Raw genomic sequence first — 18,981 nt, forward strand, 5'->3', positions numbered from 1 at the left:
TAACAGTAAATTACAGAGTTCCACCAACTTTTGTAATTTTCTAAATATTCATTATGACTGGTAGGGATGTGGGAGCCTAATTCATTTGGAAAATGTTGTAATTCAAATTGGGTAGATAATAGAGAATGGTTTACGATATGAAGAAATGATCGTGAGTAATTGGATAGTGTTGTAGTGGACTCAGCGCCTTTTGTCAGCATTAACTAATCAAGTCTCCAACAAGCCATGTCAGTTGAGCTGTCTGTGCGATTTATATTTAAGATGGAAATTTATACTCCTTTTTTCACCTATCTTCCTGGCAGCCATTTATGTTGCAATTTAATCAGAATCCTAGTAGCATACATTGGAATGTAAAAACCAGTGGAAATTAGCATCAAAAATATGAACCTGAGGAAAGCACAGGACAGCTTCTGTCTTCTTAATGTTAGATTGTGATGCAATTTTAAAAAATCAGCGATACAGAAAATACAATGTAACTCTCAATAAGGAGAAATTTTTTTTTTAATGTAAAAATTGGCCATAAAACACTAGACACCAGGAGCAGAATTTTATGGCCCCGGTTTGGCAGGGACGGGGCTGTAAAATGCGGCGAGACATTATAAACCCCATTGACTTCAGCGGAAACGTAAAATCCCCACTGCCGTAAAATTCTGCCCCAGTGGTTTGGGTCCCGCCGCAGACAATTATTTTCGTGGTAAATTTACTGACGTTACGGCGGCAAATTCACGTTTTGTCTTACATACGTTAAATAGCGAGGTGTGGCTATGTTAGTTAGCTGGGTGAGGCTCCGGCAGTTTTAACTTGGGAATGGTGGTTGTAATTTGGATCCACAAAAACTGGATTCAGAATGAATTATCAGGTTATGTGCTAGTCCATTATGCACCCAGGCACTGTTTATTTTTAAAAGAAGACGTTTTAGATGTTCAGAGCAATACGAAGGGCTGCTTTGAGTTGCAGGACACCACTTCCGAAATAGACCTGGCCCTTAATTACAATGTAAAAACTACAAGGGCAATAAAGCCTGTTGCAATTTGCTAGGAACCAGATTGCAGGCAGTGAGTGACTGGTTATTAACCTGATTTTAACAATAATTTGCCCAATGTCACCCCATTGAGCATAGAGGGGCAGAAAATCCAAAGGCCAATTACACAAGATTATGCTTGCAGAAGTCAACCTCACCTGCTGAGAACACATATTGGAAAATTTTGGGTGTACTCCCCATTAAATTTAATAATCAGAAAATTGTGGGGACAGTCCCCATAACTTTCTGAAGTGCATTCCTGACATCAAGCAGTTTTATAAAATCAGTCCTCTCTGACGCATCCCGAATCTGATAGAAATTAATTTTTCCATTTGTGCACTTTCTCAATTGTAGGGTATGGTGGAGAAGTGGCTTCTCCAAGTTGAAGAGATGATGCTTAGCAGCATAAAGCACGTCATCAAGGAAGGTATTTCCCACTACGTTCAGGTAACAGGACTTAACTGTCAATCACAATTAGTCCTTTTTGTTTAGACATTTTTATAAGATTAAGGCCGGAATTCTCCAGCCCAGAATTCTCGCAGCGACGGGATCTTCCACTCCCGCCGATGTGAACCGAGATTTCAATGCCTCACCGGCCCCGCTGCGGTGTGGGCTGGAAAATTCCAGCCGAAGGCACTAAAATCTTGCAGATATATTTTTGGCTGTATTAGTATTAATATGGCAGACTGGCTTGACTTTTCTATTGCTTATTATTATTCCTATGGATTTTTTTTTCACCATTTCTTTATTCCGTTTAATTTTTTTTATTGCTACTCTAATTATGCTAGAATACTCATGATACACTTGTTCTAAAGCAAAGTCAATTACAATAATCCCAGTCTAAAGTTGCAAAATCAAAACAAAAAACAGAATCAGCTCTATCAGGATCTACCACACCCGGCAATCCCATGTTGCTTGTTTCCATGCATCATCTTTCCTGCTCTTGAATTAGCTGCAAGGTATAAGGGCATAGCCCGGGGATGAATCACCAGTTAATTTTTCCTTGCTACTACTCGAGAAGCACTACACGTCCTGTACTGCATCTTCATAACATTCACAAAACTGGAGCTTGCCTAGAGATTTCAAAAACGGAATCCTAGCCTGAGCTAACAGTTGCCTCTATTCAGCCCAGATTGTCATTGACCTTACCAAGAGCAAGGCAAGTGCTGAGCCGGAGGACATTCAAACTTGAATCTCATGTCAGCCGTTGATTGGTCATGTTGTGGCATTGCTGGTCTTTCCCAGCTGTACATCAGAGTGTGTGTTAGGGAATTTCCACCCCAAAATGATTCCTATTTTTGGGTTCCTCTCACAAACCTGCTCTTGTGATCACGAGGGTAGGTAGATAGCCCATACATGACCAGTGGGTGTACACCTTTTGATTCTCTCGCTCATCTTTGTGCAGGCACCTCACACATAGATGCCTTCTCTACATGACAGACCATTGTCAGAATCAGAGATACAAACCTACATTCTACAATTCCAAGGCAGAGTGTGCATGTATACTAAATATATCATTGATCTAGCAAAAATAATTGATATTTTCCTTTTTAATGAACAAATTATTACTGCCAGTTTTTGTTTTCATACCCTCGTTTCTTCCCTTTTGCTGCTACACCCCGCCCAGTCCCCATAGGTTTTGGATTCTGAGGTTTCTCCCCACGGCCTCTGGGACATGAATTTTCATAAAGATGGAGAGCCTCTCTGTCTTTATGAAAATGGCAGCCGAGGACCAATTCTAGAACATGGCACCTACCATTTTTTAAGGGGGAGTATAGGAGCGGGTTCTAATGTGCACACCTGTGTTTCACAGAAGCAGCTGCACATGTTAAAGTGCAGCTGCCTCAGGCTGATTTCATTTTCGTTGCTGGGATGTCCAAAACATGACTTGTGCATTTTAGACCTGGTAGGATGTCTAAAGCTGCCGGAGATCTTTAGAGGGCTGAGGTACCCTTTTGAATATGTTACTGGGGCACCTCTTGGGGAGATCAGGCGCCCTTTGAGAGAGAAAAGGTGCCCTTTGGGATTGTTAAATGTAGACATGAATGTGTGAAAAAATTGCATAAACTCATTGGAGCTGCCAAAAGGAAACTCTCATCTGCATAGGCTGCAAGCACCTCAAACCTGTTGGACAATTGCAAGCGCTGAGGCTGCTCCACTTTTACCTTCTCGATTCCCCTTACCTCACTTACTTGCAGTCACACCCTCCTGTCCCTGACCACTGACCAAATGAGAAGACCCTATCCCAAGGGTGTGACCGCCTCCTGGAGCAAAGTGTCCAAGTAACATTTACCCCCTCTGATGTGTCGCAGTGTCTGCAACTCGGCCTCCAGCTCAATGACTCTGAGCTGAATCTCCTCAAGCCACAGACGTTTACTGTAGATGTTTTTGTCTGGGATTAAACTGGCATCCAGGAGCTCCCACATCCTACAGTTGCAGCACATCACCTTTTTTCTCATTCATTCATGGGATGTGGGCTTTGCTGGCTGGGCCAGCATTTTTTGCCCATCCCTGGTTGCCCTTGAGAAAGTGGTGGTGAGCTGCCTTCTTGAACTGTTGCAGTCTATGTGGTGTAGGTACACCCATAGTGCTGTTAGGGAGGTAGTTACAGGATTTTGACCCAGCGACAGTGAAGGAACAGCGATATATTTCTAAGTCAGGATGGTGAGTGACTTGGCGGGGAACTTCCAGGTGGTGGTGTTCCCATCTATCTGCAGCCTTTGTCCTTCTAGATGGTAGTGGTCGTGGGTTTGGAAGGTGCTGTCTAAGGAGCCTTGGTGAATTCCTGCACTGCATCTTGTAGATGGTACACACTGCTGCTACTGTGCGTTGATGGAGGGAGTGAATATTTGTGGATGTGGTGCCATTCAAGTGGGCTACTTTGTCCTGGATGGTGTAAAGCTTCTTGAGTGTTGTGGGAGCTGCTCTCATCCAGGCAAGTGGAGAGTATTCCACCAGACTCCCGACTTGTGCCTTGTAGATGGTGGACAGGCTTGGGGAGTCAGGAGGTGGGTTACTTGTCGCAGGATTCTTAGCCTCTGACCTACTTTGTTAGCCACAGTATTTATATGGCTAGTCCAGTTCAGTTTCTGGTCAATAGTAACTCCCAGGATGTTGATAATGGGGGATTCAGTGATTGTAATGCCATTGAGTGTTACTTGCCAGTTGTCAGCCCAAGCCTGGATATTATCCATGTTTTGCTGCATTTGGACATGGACTGCTTCAGTACCTGAGGAGTCGCGAATGGTGCTGAACATTATGCAATCATCATCAAACATCCCCTCTTCTGATCTTATGATGGAAGGAAGGTCATTGATGAAGCAGCTAAAGAAGGTTGGGCCGAGGACACTATCCTGAGAAACTCCTGCAGTGATGTCCTGGAGCTGAGATGACTGACCTCCAACAACCACAACTATCTTCCTTTGTGCTAGGTATGACTCCAACCAGTTTTCCCCCTGATTTCCATTGACTCCAGTTTTGCTAGGGCTCCTTGATGCTACACTCGGTCAAATGCGGCTTTGATGTCAAGGGCAGTCACTCTAACCTCAACAAAAGTTCAGCTCTTTTGTCCATGTTTGAACCAAGGCTGTAACGAGGTCAGGAGTTGAGTGACCCTGGCGGAACACAAGCTGGGCATCAGTGAGCAGGTTTTTGCTAAGCAAGTGCCGATTGCTAGCACTGTTGATGACCCCTTCCATTACTTTACTGATGATGGAGACTAGACTGATGGGGTGGTAATTGGCTGGGTTGGATTTGTCCTTTTTGTGTACAGGACATACCTGGGCAATTTTCCACATAGCCGGGTAGATTCCAGGGTTGTTGTTGTACTGGAACAGCTTGGCTAGGGGCACGGCAGGTTCTGGAGCACAAGTCTTCAGTACTATTGCTGGAATATTGTCAGGGCTCATAGCATTTGCAGTATCCAGTGCCTTCAGCCATTTCTATATATCACGTGGAGCGAATTCAATTGGCTGAAGACTGGCATCTGTCCCGGATTACACTGGCATCCAGGAGCTCCCACGTCCTACAGTTGCAGCACATCACCTTTTCTTTTGTATTATTGTATCTTAATTAATTCACTAATTAATTGTTTTCTTAATTAATTTTGAATTGTATTCATTGCCTACCAAGTAATGTTTAGTCTATCTGTGGAGAGAAGAACAGAATTAACGTTTCGAGTCCATACGATTCTTCAGTGAAGAGTGATACAGACTTGAAATGTTAACTCTGTTTTTCGCTCCACAGATGCTTTTAGACCTGCTGAGTTTTTCCAGCATTTTCTGTGTTTGTTTCAGATTTCCAGCATCTGCAGTATTTTGCTTTTATCTTAATGTTTAGTTTATGTTGATTGTAATGTATTTGTTACAGCAAAAGTCTTAAAATGTGAAATCTTGTGATCTTTTGAGTCAGTCACTGGGAAATGCATATCTCTTTTTAAAACTTATCAGTTATTGGGATTGTAGCTGTGTTCCTTTACCATTAGCTTATTGACGAATTCAGGCTTAACAAGATGACACATGCATATGGCGTTCTTCTGAACTGTATGAATCTGTGATGCCTCAGCAATATAGTGTCTCCATTACTGGTCATGAGCCAATGCAGACTAGATTATGGAGAGCTATTGTAGCTCCAACTGGTTGGGCATGGTTCTTCTGTGAGTAAAGTAGAAAAATGTTGAGAGTTTGAGGAATATATGTTGCATATATCTGAGAAAATGAGCTTTTTCTACACATTGGTTTTTGAAAAGTATTCTGTGCACCGCAAACATAAATAACTTTTCCTATTTGTGATTGAAAATAATTTTAAAGCGTCTTTTTTTTTCCGGATTTGTAGCTACCTCGTAGAAAATGGGTTCTTCAGTGGCCTGGCCAGGTGGTGATATCAGTGTCCACAGTCTACTGGACCAGTCAGGTCTCCGAGGCAATTAGAGATGGAACTTTAACAGTAAGCTGAAACAAGTCCATGTTCCTACGTGTATATGTACACAAGATACCCGTATATGTATACATGTGAATGCATACATGTATATGCATACAAGCTCATGTTCCTACATGTATATGTCTATAAGCTTATGTTCCTACATATATATGTTTACAACTTGTTTTTAAGGCACAACGTGTTGCAGATGGTAATACAATGACGTTTTCATAATGTCCGAGGAAGCAGGAAGGGTGCAGGGGTGATGGGTTAGCAGCCGGAGAATGTGGTAAAGGCACCGCAGTAGGGTTTCTGGACTCTATTGTTCCCTTCCATGTTTGTCCGCTAGCTGAGGACAAACAGCCATTGGAATACACATGTCAATTTTCAATTGGAAAAGCTTACACTGATTTTACCAAAAAGGTTTGTAAATTCCTTTGTAAAGGACAGGAATTGTGAAATGGTGAAGCTGAGATAAGGAGAATATGTGGATGCACCCTTGTCTGTGCAATGCCTGATGTCCCCAATAAGGCAGCTATCTGTGAATGGCTGCCACAATAACAGGTTTGCTGTATCTAAAACAAAGTTGTGCAGTTAGCAGAAAATCAATAAAACTTACCCTTAAGGTACATTCACACAGCAACTGTACTGTAGATACAAAATAATTATGATAGAAATGCAGTAATGATGTAAAAACAGCCTGGTTCTGAAGCCAGGACCTGACCTGACAGTGGAACAAAATTAATTGAGACACCTTGGAGACAAGAGTCTTTCCTTCATTTTGGAGTCAGTTTGGGCTTTAACGCCTGAGCTTCATCACACACATTCAGCATCGATACAAAGCTGAAATCATAGAAACATAGAAAAATAGAAGCAGGAGTAGGTCATTTGGCCCTTTGAGCCTGCTCCGCCATTCAATATGATCATGGCTGATCCTCTATCTCAACGCCATACTCCCACGCTCTCCCCATATCCCTTGATGCCTTTAGAGTCTAGAAATCTATCTATTTGCTTCTTAAATATATTCAGTGACTTGGCCTCCACAGCCCACTGTGGTGGAGAATTCCACAGGTTCACCACCCCCTGAGTGAAGAGGTTTCTCCTCATCTCAGTCCTAAATGGCCTACCCTGTATTCTGAGACTGTGACCCCTTGTTCTAGACTCTCCCAGCCAGAGGAAACATCATCCGTGCATCCCTGTCAGAAGTTTATATGTTTCAATGAGAACCCCTCTCATTTCCCTAAACTCCAGTGAATACAGGCCTAGTTGGCCCAATCTCTCCTCATACAACAATCCTGCCATCCAGCTGCTTCATACATAAACTTGTAGTGTAGATGCATCCTTAAATAACTTAGTCTCTGAGGCACTTTTGGCAGCAATAATATGCTTCAGCTGATAGGTTATAGCAAGGTTGGAGAAGTCTTGGAAGTAAGAGGCTTGTCTAAACTATCCTCTTCAGGGCGTGAGGGGAACCCAAAGCTGGGGGAGTAAAATAATCAAAATTTTGAGTGTTTATTTTAAGAACTGCACCTTTCCTCGATTATTACACCAATTATTGGCTAAGTACATCGACATTTTATTATTATTTTGAAGGATTATCTAAAGAAAAGCAATGAACAAATCAATGAAATTGTGGAACTAGTGCGAGGAAAGCTATCTAGTGGAGAACGCATGACTCTGGGAGCACTCACTGTCATTGATGTACATGGTAATTAATCGCTTACAGTCTCTTATATTTGTGAGGGAGTAACAGTAAGTGCTTGTTTCAGTAATGTCACATTATCTTAAAAAAAACAAGGTAGAAATTCCTCATGGGCGGTGATGCAAAATGGCAGTATTGGATAGGCTCTGCCTGACATTTAATCCCATTGACTGACTGCAGTGGAGCTGAATATCAGGCAATGTGTACCACAGGCAAATCCAATACTGCTCATTTTGTACCATTGCCTGAGATGAATTTCTTCCCTAATGCGTTCTCATAATAGGGGCAGTGCTGGGAAAACCACAGTTATTGCTCCACTTTAGCTGCCCTGACAACTGGGGGTATTGAGAGTCAGCAACATAATGCGCACAGGGCAGGCTTCCTTGTATGAAGGGAATTACTGAATCAGTTTCATTATGACTTGAGCTCCTAACATCTGGGCTGCTAGTCCAGTATCATAGCCACAAAATGCTTACCTGCTACAGATCTAGCTTGTTTCTGAATACAATTTTTTTTTAATTCTTCCATAAGTTATGAGTGTTTATGACAAGGCCAGCATTAGTTACTCATCCCTAATTGCCCCTTGAGGCACCTTCCTGATCCATTGCAGTCCACCTGGGTGTAGGTACACCTACAGTATTGCTAGGAAGGGAGTTCCAGGATTTTGACCCAGCGACTGTAAAGTAACAGTGATAAAGTTCCAAATCAGGATGGTGTGTGGAGCTTGCAGTTGGTGGTGTTCCCACCCATTTTCTAAAGGTCTAAATATTTTCTAAATATTTCAGGTCTGATCCCTGGACTCTGAAAGGCCTCCCTGGGCAGCAGTACGAATGCAGTAATTGGCCACAGTGAATTAGGGAAGCAAAATTGGCCTTAGTTCCTGCCCCTGAATGCTTTACAGTAACTCCTTCTGATAGACAGTATGTGTATAATGAATAGGTGAGGACAGGACTCTACATGGATGAGGTCCTACAGACTATTGTTGAGGCTCCCACATTGAAGCCATTGGAGTAATGTACTGGGGTGTGAGTCCATTTATGGAAATGTATCCCTGTGAGGTACATGCCTGTGCCTCAGGAGAGGAAGGCAAGGGGGAAAATGAGGAAAATGATATTTAAATGGTGCACGGCATATCCGATTGTATGTTCTGTTCCTGCAGCACGTGATGTGGTTTCTGAACTGGCAGATGCTAAAGTATCAAGCCTCAATGATTTTATGTGGATTTCCCAGCTGAGATACTACTGGGAAGAGAATGATGTTATTGTGCGAATGATCACTACAGTTCTGACATATGGTTATGAATATCTGGGCAATTCTGCAAGACTCGTCATAACACCTCTCACTGATCGATGCTACAGGTACAATAAAGCACACATTCTTCTTCTGAAAGAAACAGAACCTTGCATTTTCAAGGAGAGTATTGTTGATAGGCATTTTTGGACTTCTCGAATAGAAAATGTTTACAAGGAAGATTGATAAATTTCACAAGGTAATTTATTGTGTCTTCACAAAATTTGTCATTGAAGGAAGATTTACACCCATTGTTGGAATTCAGGCTGCAGATTGGCTAATCTACCTATCAGTTCACCTCTGTCCTTCTATTAAAAAAAACTGCACCTAGCTTTCCTTCTGTTTATACTTTAGTTTGAAACTACTGAAGAGAGACCGACCAAAATTGTCTTTCAGAAATATCAACCCTTTCCGCAGTTCATGTCGTTTCATAAATGTGTAGTTTGGCTCCAATTAAATATCTTTTTTGGTGTGGCTTTAATTAGAGACCAAGCAGGCGTGAGGATGTTTTATTTGAATGCACTCCTCAATACTGATCTTTCATCTGAGAATTTGGATCAATTTCAAATGTGCCAGGGGGATGCAGGTATCCTCCTGATAACAAGTCTTTTTTTATTCATTCATTGGACTTGGGCGTCACTGGCTAGGCCAACATTTATTGGCCATCCCTAATTGCCCTTGAGAAGGTGGTAGTGAGCTGTCTTCTTGAACCACTGCAGTCCAGGTGGTGTAGATACACCTACAGTGCTGTTAGGGAGGGAGTTCCAGGATTTTGACCCAGCGACAGTGAAGGAACGATGATATATTTCCAAGTCAGTGACTTCTAGGGGAATTTCAGCTGGTGGTGTTCCCATGTGTCTGTTGCCCTTGTCCTTCTAGATAGTAGCAGTCGTGAGTTTGGAAGGTGCTGTCTAAGGAGTCTTGGTGAGTTGCTGCAGTGCATATTGTAGATAGTACACACTGCTGCCACTGTGCGTCACTGGTGGAGGGAGTGAATGTTGCAGGTGGCAGATGGGGTGCCAATCAAGTGGGCTGCTTAGTCCTGGATGGTGTCAAGCTTCTTGAGTGTTGTTGGAGCTGCACTCATCCAGGCAAATGGAGAATATTCCATCACACTCCTGACATGTGCCTTGTAGATGTTGGACAGGATTTGGGGAGTCAGAAGGTGAGTTACTCCCCACAGGATTCCTAGCCTCTGACCTGCTCTTGTAGCCACAGTATTTATATGGTTAGTTCAGTTCAGCTTCTGGTCAATGGTAACCCCCAGGATGATGATAGTGGGGATTCAGTGATACTAACGCCATTGAATGTCAAGGGGCTGCAGTTAGATTCTCTCCTGTTGAAGATGGACATTGCCTGGCACTTGTGTGGCATGAATGTTACTTGCCACTTGTCAGTCCAAGCCTGGATATTGTTCAGGTCTTGCTGCATTTGGACATGGACTGTTTCAGCATCTGAGGATGGTGCTGAACATTGTGCAATCATCAGCGAACATCCCCACTTCTGACCTTATGATGGAAGGAAGGTCACTAATGAAGCAGCTGAAGATGGTTGGGCCTAGGACGCTCCTGGACTGATGTCCTGGAACTGAGATGATTGACCTCCAACAACCACAACCATCTTCCTTTGTACTAGGTATGACTCCAACCAGCAGAGAGCTTTCGTCCTGATTCCCATTGACTCCAGTTTTGAAAGGGCTCCTTGATGCCACACTTGATCAAATGCTGCCTTGATGTCAAGGGCAGTCACTCTCACCTCACCTCTGGAGTTCAGCACTTTAGTGGCAATTGAGCCACGTTGGGAAGTCTCAAGTCAGTTCTCAGTGAACACTCATGATTCACAGTTGTCAATATTTGACAATATTTCAGCAATGATTGTAAGTTTTCTATTTGAGATTACGGACAAAGGAGATCGCACACACGAACTAGGAACAGGAGTAGGGCACTCAGCCCTTCGACCCTGCTCCACCATTCAATAAGATCATGACTGATCTGACTGTAACCTCCCGCCCACCCCTGGTAACCCTTCATCCCCTTGCTTATCAAGAACCTATCTAGCTGGGCCTTGAAAACATTCAAAGACTTTGCTTTCACTGCCTTTTGAGGAAGGGAGTTTCAAAGACTCACTACCCTCTGAGAGAAAAAAATTTCACCTCATCTCTGTCTTAAATGAGCAAGCCCTTATTTTTAAACAATGACCCCGAGTTCTAGATTCTCCCAAAAGAAGAAACATCCTTTCCACTGCAACCCTGTCAAGACCTCCCAGGATCTTATATGTTTCAATCAAGTTGCCTCTTACTCTTCTAAACTCCAGTGGATAAAAGCCTAGCCTGTCCGATTTTTCCTCATAAGATAACCCACCCATTTTGTAAACTTTCTCTGAACTGCTTCTAATGCATTTACATCCTTCCTTAAATAAAGAAACCAATACTGTACACAGTATTCCAGATGCGGTCTCACCAATGTCCTGCACAACTGAAGCATAACCTCCCTACTTTTATATTCAATTCCCCTTGCAATAAATTATAACTTTCTATTAGTTTTCCTAATTACTTGCTGTACCTGCATGCTAACCTTTTGCGATTCATGCTCTAGGACACCCAGACCCCTCTGAACCTCAGAGCTCTGCAATTTCTCACCATTTAGATAATATGCTTCTTTTTTATTCTTCCAGCTAAAATGGACCATTTCACATTTGTCCACATTATACTCCATTTGCCAGATCTTTGCTCATTCACTTAACCTATCTATGTCCCTTTGTAGCCTCCTTATGTCCTCTTCACAACTTACTTTCCTACCTCTCTTTGGATCATCAGGAAATTTAGAAAAACATCAATTCTGTTTTTCAGTGCATGTGTACCCAGAAGTGTGTTATGTAGTCACTCATGTTCCTTTATATACTATGGGGTTGCTTTTCTAATGGCCACAGTTCCTCTCCTTTTGCCATGGGAGACAGCAAAAGCCTCCTGGAATAAGGTTTCTCTCATTGTGCCAAACCAAAATGCAACTTATGACAAATATAAACAGTGCACACCATAAGAACATACCTGGCATTTGGAGTTTGACAGTAGGTAGCATAATACTCTGCAAGTGCAGTTCATTCAAAGTAACACAGTGTAAACAGAACAGATTCAGTGTCAATTAGTTCAATTAAGTAATATAAAATCATATAAATAGAAGCGCATTCTTCCTGTACCAACTTTAAAAACCTCTTTCTAAACCGTTACAGATCGAAGCATTCTAAATGTAAATCTCATTTTAAATTACGTTAAATATTCAGTCTTGATAATTTAGAGAATCAATGAGATTCACATATTAACTTGTCTTTAGTCACCTGATTATACTTAGTGTACTTTTCTTTGCGATACATTTAGGACATTGATGGGGGCCTTAAAATTAAACCTTGGTGGTGCACCTGAAGGACCTGCTGGAACTGGCAAAACAGAAACCACAAAAGATTTAGCAAAAGCTGTAGCCAAGCAGGTAACTATTGCTATGGGATGTTACATAACTACTTGCTGCTTTATGCTTTTATTTTAACCAATTTTTAAAAATTTAAATGTACCAATTTCCTCTCCTGTTTTCATTTGTTTACACATTACCCGCACCTTATTTCTGTTTTCCCTATTTATTGACATCACTGTCCTTCCATTTTTATATTTCAGAACATTATAGTTGCAAGCAGTCAGTATGTTTCCTCTTTCAGCGTAGAGAATATGACCATTCAGGCTATGGTTTCTTCACTTCCAGCATTAATGTTGTTTCATGTCTGTTGATTATGGATGTCTTCTGCTGGGACAGGCTTGATGCTCCTATTGGTTTTTAAAGCTGCTCTGACCCTGCCTCCCATCCCTTGAAAGGAGCAGCCAATCTCCCCCCCAGCCCCCACCGCCGAATACACACATACCTCTGGGTGCTTATGTAACTGAATTATAAAGGAATGGTCATCTTAATTGCTATTGCTGGTGGAAGAAATGCTCATATTGAGAATCTGCTAAATGAACTATAGTAAGTCCTCATTGTGGTTATGTTCCTGAAAATTGTGATGTTAAGTGAAACAACTTTAAGTGAATCATAGGTTCTCATAGGAATCAATGTTAAAGCAAGAGTTAGGCTCCTTTAGATTTTGCTCACCTGGAAAAAGTAATGTACGAGTTGCAGTACTACACCACTGTGAGTTCCTAGCTTAAATAACCTGCAAAATAAAATATATCACTAAATATAAAAGAAATACAATATAAAATACTATGCAAATTGTTAAAAAAAATTACACTCACCTCCAATACAGTACTTTTAGATTGACCGGACTCCATCTAATGGCAGAAGTTGGTTGGTGAGGTAGCAGCTGAAGTCCCAGGACTACCTGTACTGCCCAGCTTCTGCCACTAGATAGAGCTCAGGATTTCAGTGTGTGTTTAGAACTGAAGCCAGGAGCCAAGAGCTGAAGAACAGAGTCCAGGGTTAAGGTAAGAACAGAGGCTGGAAGGCAAGGCCAGGAATCGGCAACGGCGGGAGAGGTACATGTGGGAGAAGTAAGAGTGACTGAGGGAGAGGGCAGAAACACTACAGGAAAGATCATGTGAGCAGGCGGATCACAAAAGAGGAAGTCTGGCAGATGATGTTAAAGTGAAACTGGCAACATTAAATGGCTAAGCGGGGACTTAACTGTAAAGAATTCTTTTAAAAACTGACTTTCAGCAGTTATGCTGCGGCGCAGGGATGGTTACTTTTAGTATGGCAGGTATATGGTATATGCAAGTAGCAATCTGCATAGGGATGTGATAGTGTCATTGTCATATCTTGTCAGTGCTTTTGGAGGAAGATGCAACCCTGAAGGAGGAACACTAACAAAACAAATTATAAAACGGCCTGTGAAAGGGCAAGGATATATTTTTAAATAATAAAACAATAAACCTTAAGCAAACTATCCTTTGAATGAAAACATAAGGTAGTTTCAATTCTAACATGTAACCAGTTAGACCATGTGTCATCTTATGATGTGGCAACTCATTTCAAAATTAACAGAGACGAAAAAGATCATTGTCTAACATTACTGGGGTAAATGTTCATCTTCACAGTCAGCAATGTTTTGATTTTAAAATTCCCAACCTTGTTTTCAAATCCCTCCAACCTTTTGCACCTCCCTATCTCTGTAATCTCTACCAGCCCCACAACCCTCAGAGATATCTGCACTCCTCTAATTCTGGCCAATTTTGCATTCCCAATTATAATTGTTCCATCATTGGTGGCTGTACCTTCAGTTGCCTCGGCCCCAAGCTCTGGAATTCCCTCCCTACACCTCTCAGCCTCTCTATCTCACTTTCCTCCTTTAAGACACTCCTTAAAACCTGTCTCTTTGACCAAGCTTTTGACCATGGATATCTCCTTATGTGAATTGCTGTTATGCTTTGTTTTGTAATGCTCCTGTGAAGCGTCTTGGGACGTTTCGTATGTTAAAGGCGCCATATAAATATAAGCTGCTGTTGTTCACCACCTGGATGGTAATCTGGTGAAATGGAAAGAATAAAATAATAAATGTTGTAGAATAAAGTTCTAAAACAGGCAGGTGATCCGGTCTTGCAGGTAACTGCCCAGGCAAGGAAGACAATTAACATGTAATTAACAGTGCAAATGCAAAGTTATGGGGAAATTGATGGCAAGTGGGGCTAATGGCAGAGTGGTGCAAATTGTCCAGTAATTTGTGGCAACCTGTGCAGTATCTCTACCTCACCACAAATTGCTATTTTTTTTTGACATGCTAATGACAGCATTTAACTTGTTCTTATTCTCCCAGCAAGCCCTGAGCCATTAAATTACCATAAATGTGCCATTTGTAATGATTCACTCACAGAGCTGTCCTACGTTGGGTGTTGTGGTTTAGTTTGGTGTTCTACTTCACTCACTTTTTGTGTGTCTTTACAGTGTGTGGTTTTCAACTGCTCTGATGGCCTGGATTATAAAGCCATGGGGAAATTCTTCAAAGGTCTTGCTCAATCTGGGGCCTGGGCCTGCTTTGATGAGTTCAACAGAATAGAGGTAATTAAACCTATGAGGGGAAGACGGTAGCGTTTTAATGCCTGTTGGTGATCCAACAATAAGTCTGAAGTCAACGGACCCTTTGCTGGTCCATCAAATTTTCCGTGCCACCCATAACGATTCCCACGGCGGGTGGGACCGGAAAACCCCGTCCTCGGAGTGTGCTACTAAAGCAACATTAATTAACTGAGGGCTGCGGGACCCCAACATCAGGCTGAAAAGTGGATCCCGAGCCCGCACTCGGCTCTTCCTGAACTTGTCCTAATCGTTCAAAACCGCATCAAGCTGTTATAAAACAGTATTATTAATGATGGTATGGTTGCTAAAGTTGCTGATGACACAAAGGTAGGTAGGAAAGTAAGTTGTGAAGAGGAGGCTACAAAAGAATATAGATATGTAAGTGGATAAAGATCTGGCAAATGGGGTATAATGTGGGAAAATGTGAGGTTGTCCATTTTTGCAAGAAGAATAAAAAAGAAGCCTATTATCTAAACGATGAGAGGTTGCAGAGTTCTGAGATGCAGAGGGACCTGAGTGTCCTAGTGTATGAGTCACAAAAGGTCAGCATGCAGGTACAGCACGTAATTAGGAAAGCTAATAGAATGTATTGTTTATTGTGAAGGGGATTGATTACAAAAGTAGGGAGGTCATGCTTGAGTTATACAGGGCACTGGTGAGACCACATCTGGAGTCCTGTGTACAGTATTGGTCTCCTTATTTAAGGAAAGATGTAAATGCATTGGAAGCAGTTCAGAGAAAGTTTACTAGATTAACACATTATTAATGTAATTTATTATCCCTCATGGTCGATCCGCACACTCGAGCACAGATATGACAAAAGTAGCGTGGAGTTTTAAAACGTCTGTGACGACAATGTTGGATTGTTATTTTGATCCCCAGGTGGAAGTACTCTCTGTAGTCGCGCAACAGATTCTCAGTATCCAACAAGCAATTATACGGCATCTTAAAACATTTTACTTTGAGGGTACAGAAATTTCTCTCGACCCAACATGCTCAGTCTTTATTACCATGAACCCTGGGTACGCTGGTCGAGCTGAGCTTCCAGACAACCTTAAGGTAAAACTCAAATATTTCTTCCTGATTTATGATGCAATAAAGTATTGAACAAATCCTAGCAACTAACTTAAATTTGCAAATGGCAGCATATAGTATATATAAAAACAAACTGCATAGTGACGTTTAAAAGGCACTTATAAACATTACACTATACAGGTTGATTTCCTAACTATATTTTTCACAATAACGTGTTCCTAATTGTTTGAGGAGTGAAATAAACCATTTTTAGGTGTGTTTTTATTTTGAAATATGTGCTGCATATTTGAAAGTTATTTTCCTTCCCCCTTTCTCCCCTAAAGGAAGATTATTTTCCTTAACGTTAAAGATAGCTACGAGCTAAAGCTGAGGTTTAATGCTGAGAACCTTCAATGAGATCCCTTTTGCTGTTTTTGAAGTATAATTTGCAATTAACAAAATAAACTCCGTATCCAGGTTGTTTTTGGACAGTCCACTAAAGATACAAGAGCCCTTTGGAGGGCATGACACACCAGTGGTGTCATGGAATCAACTGAATGAATGCATCCTTACTTGAGGATTGAATTGATTCTCTTCCTAGGGTATTATTGACTTACCTTTGCATTTTTAAAAATTAATTCACTTGATGCTCTAATTTCTCCAGGCCTTGTTCCGTACAGTTGCTATGATGGTTCCAGACTACGCTCTGATTGGTGAAATTTCTCTTTACTCAATGGGGTTTATTGACTCACGAAGGTAAAGAGCATTGATTTTTGGCTACTTTAACTCTTGTTAAAATTGTAGCCCTAAGTATCCCTTATCTGTATCTGCCCACCGGTGCAGATCCTACTCTTGTGGGTTGAGTGAGAGAACATCTCAATACTGGGTGACAAATGGTGCATGTGCCACTTGGGATATATTTCTTTTGCTTGTTTGTGTATGTGGTCAGAAACTTGCCTGCCTTGGAGAATTGCTCAGAACCCCCCACCCACCCACCCTGCCCCCCAACCCTGACCCCAGCCATATCATCCCTGGTCCTCTGTGTTGTAGAAGGCAGTTCCCTTCTTAAAAACAAAACATTTGATGAGGCTTTCTTTGGTGTGCAAACCACTTTCCTGGCATAGATGTACCCGTTGGGCAAACATCTGCTCATGCAAACTCGCTGGTAAGTCTCATGTCCCTGGGTGTATTGTTCTCCATTGGTAATTTGGATCCAGACAACCAAAGAAGCTACAGTTTGGTGCACAACCAATTGTGCTGGTTCCACCTTCTTACTGTTATTTCTTCTTACACAGTCCCTCAGGATCGAGAGTGACTTACTTCCGCTTTAGTTTGGTGGTTTCTAAGATGGCTGATAAGTCCAATGTGCAATTTGCAAACTCTGCCACATGCGGGACTGGTGGAGTTTGAGGGTTGTTTGGAGGTTTGTGCGCTCCCTTTGATGTCTCAACTCTGCCTCTGCACATTTCCAATGAAGTCTCTCGATGTATTTGGTGCCTTCCCAAATGAACCTTCACCATTTAGGCCAGTCACAAGCCAGGGACTCCCATGAGTTGAAGGGTACGTTTGACCTCTTCACGGAAGCTTTGAGGACGTCCCTAAAGGGTTTCCACTGTTCTCCTGCCATGACTGAGTTCCAGGTAGAGCCATTTATTTGGGAGTCTGCTGTCAGGCATACAAACGACATATCCTGCCCAGTTGAGCTGGTTTTTAGTGATTAGCGCCTCAATGTTGGGCAAGTTGGCTTGGGGGAGGATACTGCTGTTGGACCACCTTTCTTGCCACTGGATTTGGAGGATCTTGTGAAGGTGCCGCTGGTGGGACTTCTCCAGCGCTTTGACGTTCCTACTGTAGGTCGTCCAAGTCTCCAAAGCAGATAGCAGTGGAGGGATCATTGCTACTGTTATTTGCCTTGTTGTTTACCTTCAAGAGGACATAGACAAGCTGGTGGAGTGGGCAGATAGGTGGCAGATGAAGTTCAATGCAGAGAAGTGTGAGGTGATGCATTTTGGTAGGAAGAACATGGACAGACAATATAAAATAAGGGGTGAAATTTTGAAGGGGGTTGCAGGAGCAGAATGACCTGGGTGTATATGTGCATAAATCATTGAAGGTGGTAGGACAGGTGGAGAGAGCAGTTAAGCATATAGTATCCTGGGCTTTATTAATAGGGACATAGAGTACAAGAGCAGGGAGGTTATGCTGAATTTATATAAGATACTCGTTAGATCTCAGCTGGAGTATTGTGTACAGTTCAGGGCACCATATATTATAAGGAGGATGTGAACACATTGGAGAGAGTGCAGAAGAGGTTTACATGAATGGTTCCAGGGATGAGAAACTTCAGCTATGAGGATAGATTGGAGAGGTTGGGACTGTTCTCCTTGGAGAGAAGGCTAACAAGAGATTTGACAGACATGTTCAAATCATGAGGGGGCTGGACAGAGTAGATAGAGAGAAGCTGTTCCCGTTCGTAAAAGGATCAAGAACGAGAGGGCACAGATTTAAAATGATTTGCAAAAGAAGCAAATGTGACGTGAGAAAAATATTTTTCACACAATGAGTGGTTTGGGTCTGGAATGCACTGTCTGGAAGTGTGGTGGAGGCAGATTCAATTGAGGCATTCAAGAGGGCATTAGATGATTATTTGAATCGAAACAATGTGCAAGGGTACGGGGAAAAGGCAGGGCAATGGCACTAGGTCATAATGCTCTTTGGAGAGACGGTGCAGACACAATGGGCTGAATGGCCTCCTTCTGTGCTGTTAAAATTCTGTGATTCTGCGAAGTGGCAGACAGAGTGCGGTTGCGGACGGGAAAAAGGATGTTTTACCCGCTGGCTGCAATTGCAGGTTTTCGCACCATATCGTCCCATTTCCGGTGCATCCCGCCTCATTAATAATGCATTCCCGGGTAACATGCTGGATTCCAGGCAGGGAGGCCTCTGATTTTCCTGCCCCACCATCACCTCAGGCCTTCAGTGAC

At 42.3% G+C, this 18,981-nt stretch overlaps 1 protein-coding gene across 1 annotated transcript in view; it reads left to right on the top strand.

The window, feature by feature from the left end:
• The window catches only part of dnah3 (dynein axonemal heavy chain 3), a 161,850-nt gene that overhangs the window by 70,495 nt on the left and 72,374 nt on the right, over positions 1-18,981 (top strand). The window contains exons 24-31 of the mRNA XM_078557671.1: positions 1,376-1,468; positions 5,855-5,965; positions 7,532-7,646; positions 8,800-8,998; positions 12,304-12,412; positions 14,852-14,965; positions 15,866-16,042; positions 16,662-16,753. Coding sequence (XP_078413797.1) covers positions 1,376-1,468; positions 5,855-5,965; positions 7,532-7,646; positions 8,800-8,998; positions 12,304-12,412; positions 14,852-14,965; positions 15,866-16,042; positions 16,662-16,753 — 1,010 coding nt within the window. The remainder of the gene's footprint in view (positions 1-1,375; positions 1,469-5,854; positions 5,966-7,531; positions 7,647-8,799; positions 8,999-12,303; positions 12,413-14,851; positions 14,966-15,865; positions 16,043-16,661; positions 16,754-18,981) is intronic.

Source organism: Cetorhinus maximus, chromosome 15 (genome assembly GCF_964194155.1).
Source record: "Cetorhinus maximus chromosome 15, sCetMax3.hap1.1, whole genome shotgun sequence".
Lineage (NCBI taxonomy): Eukaryota > Metazoa > Chordata > Chondrichthyes > Lamniformes > Cetorhinidae > Cetorhinus > Cetorhinus maximus.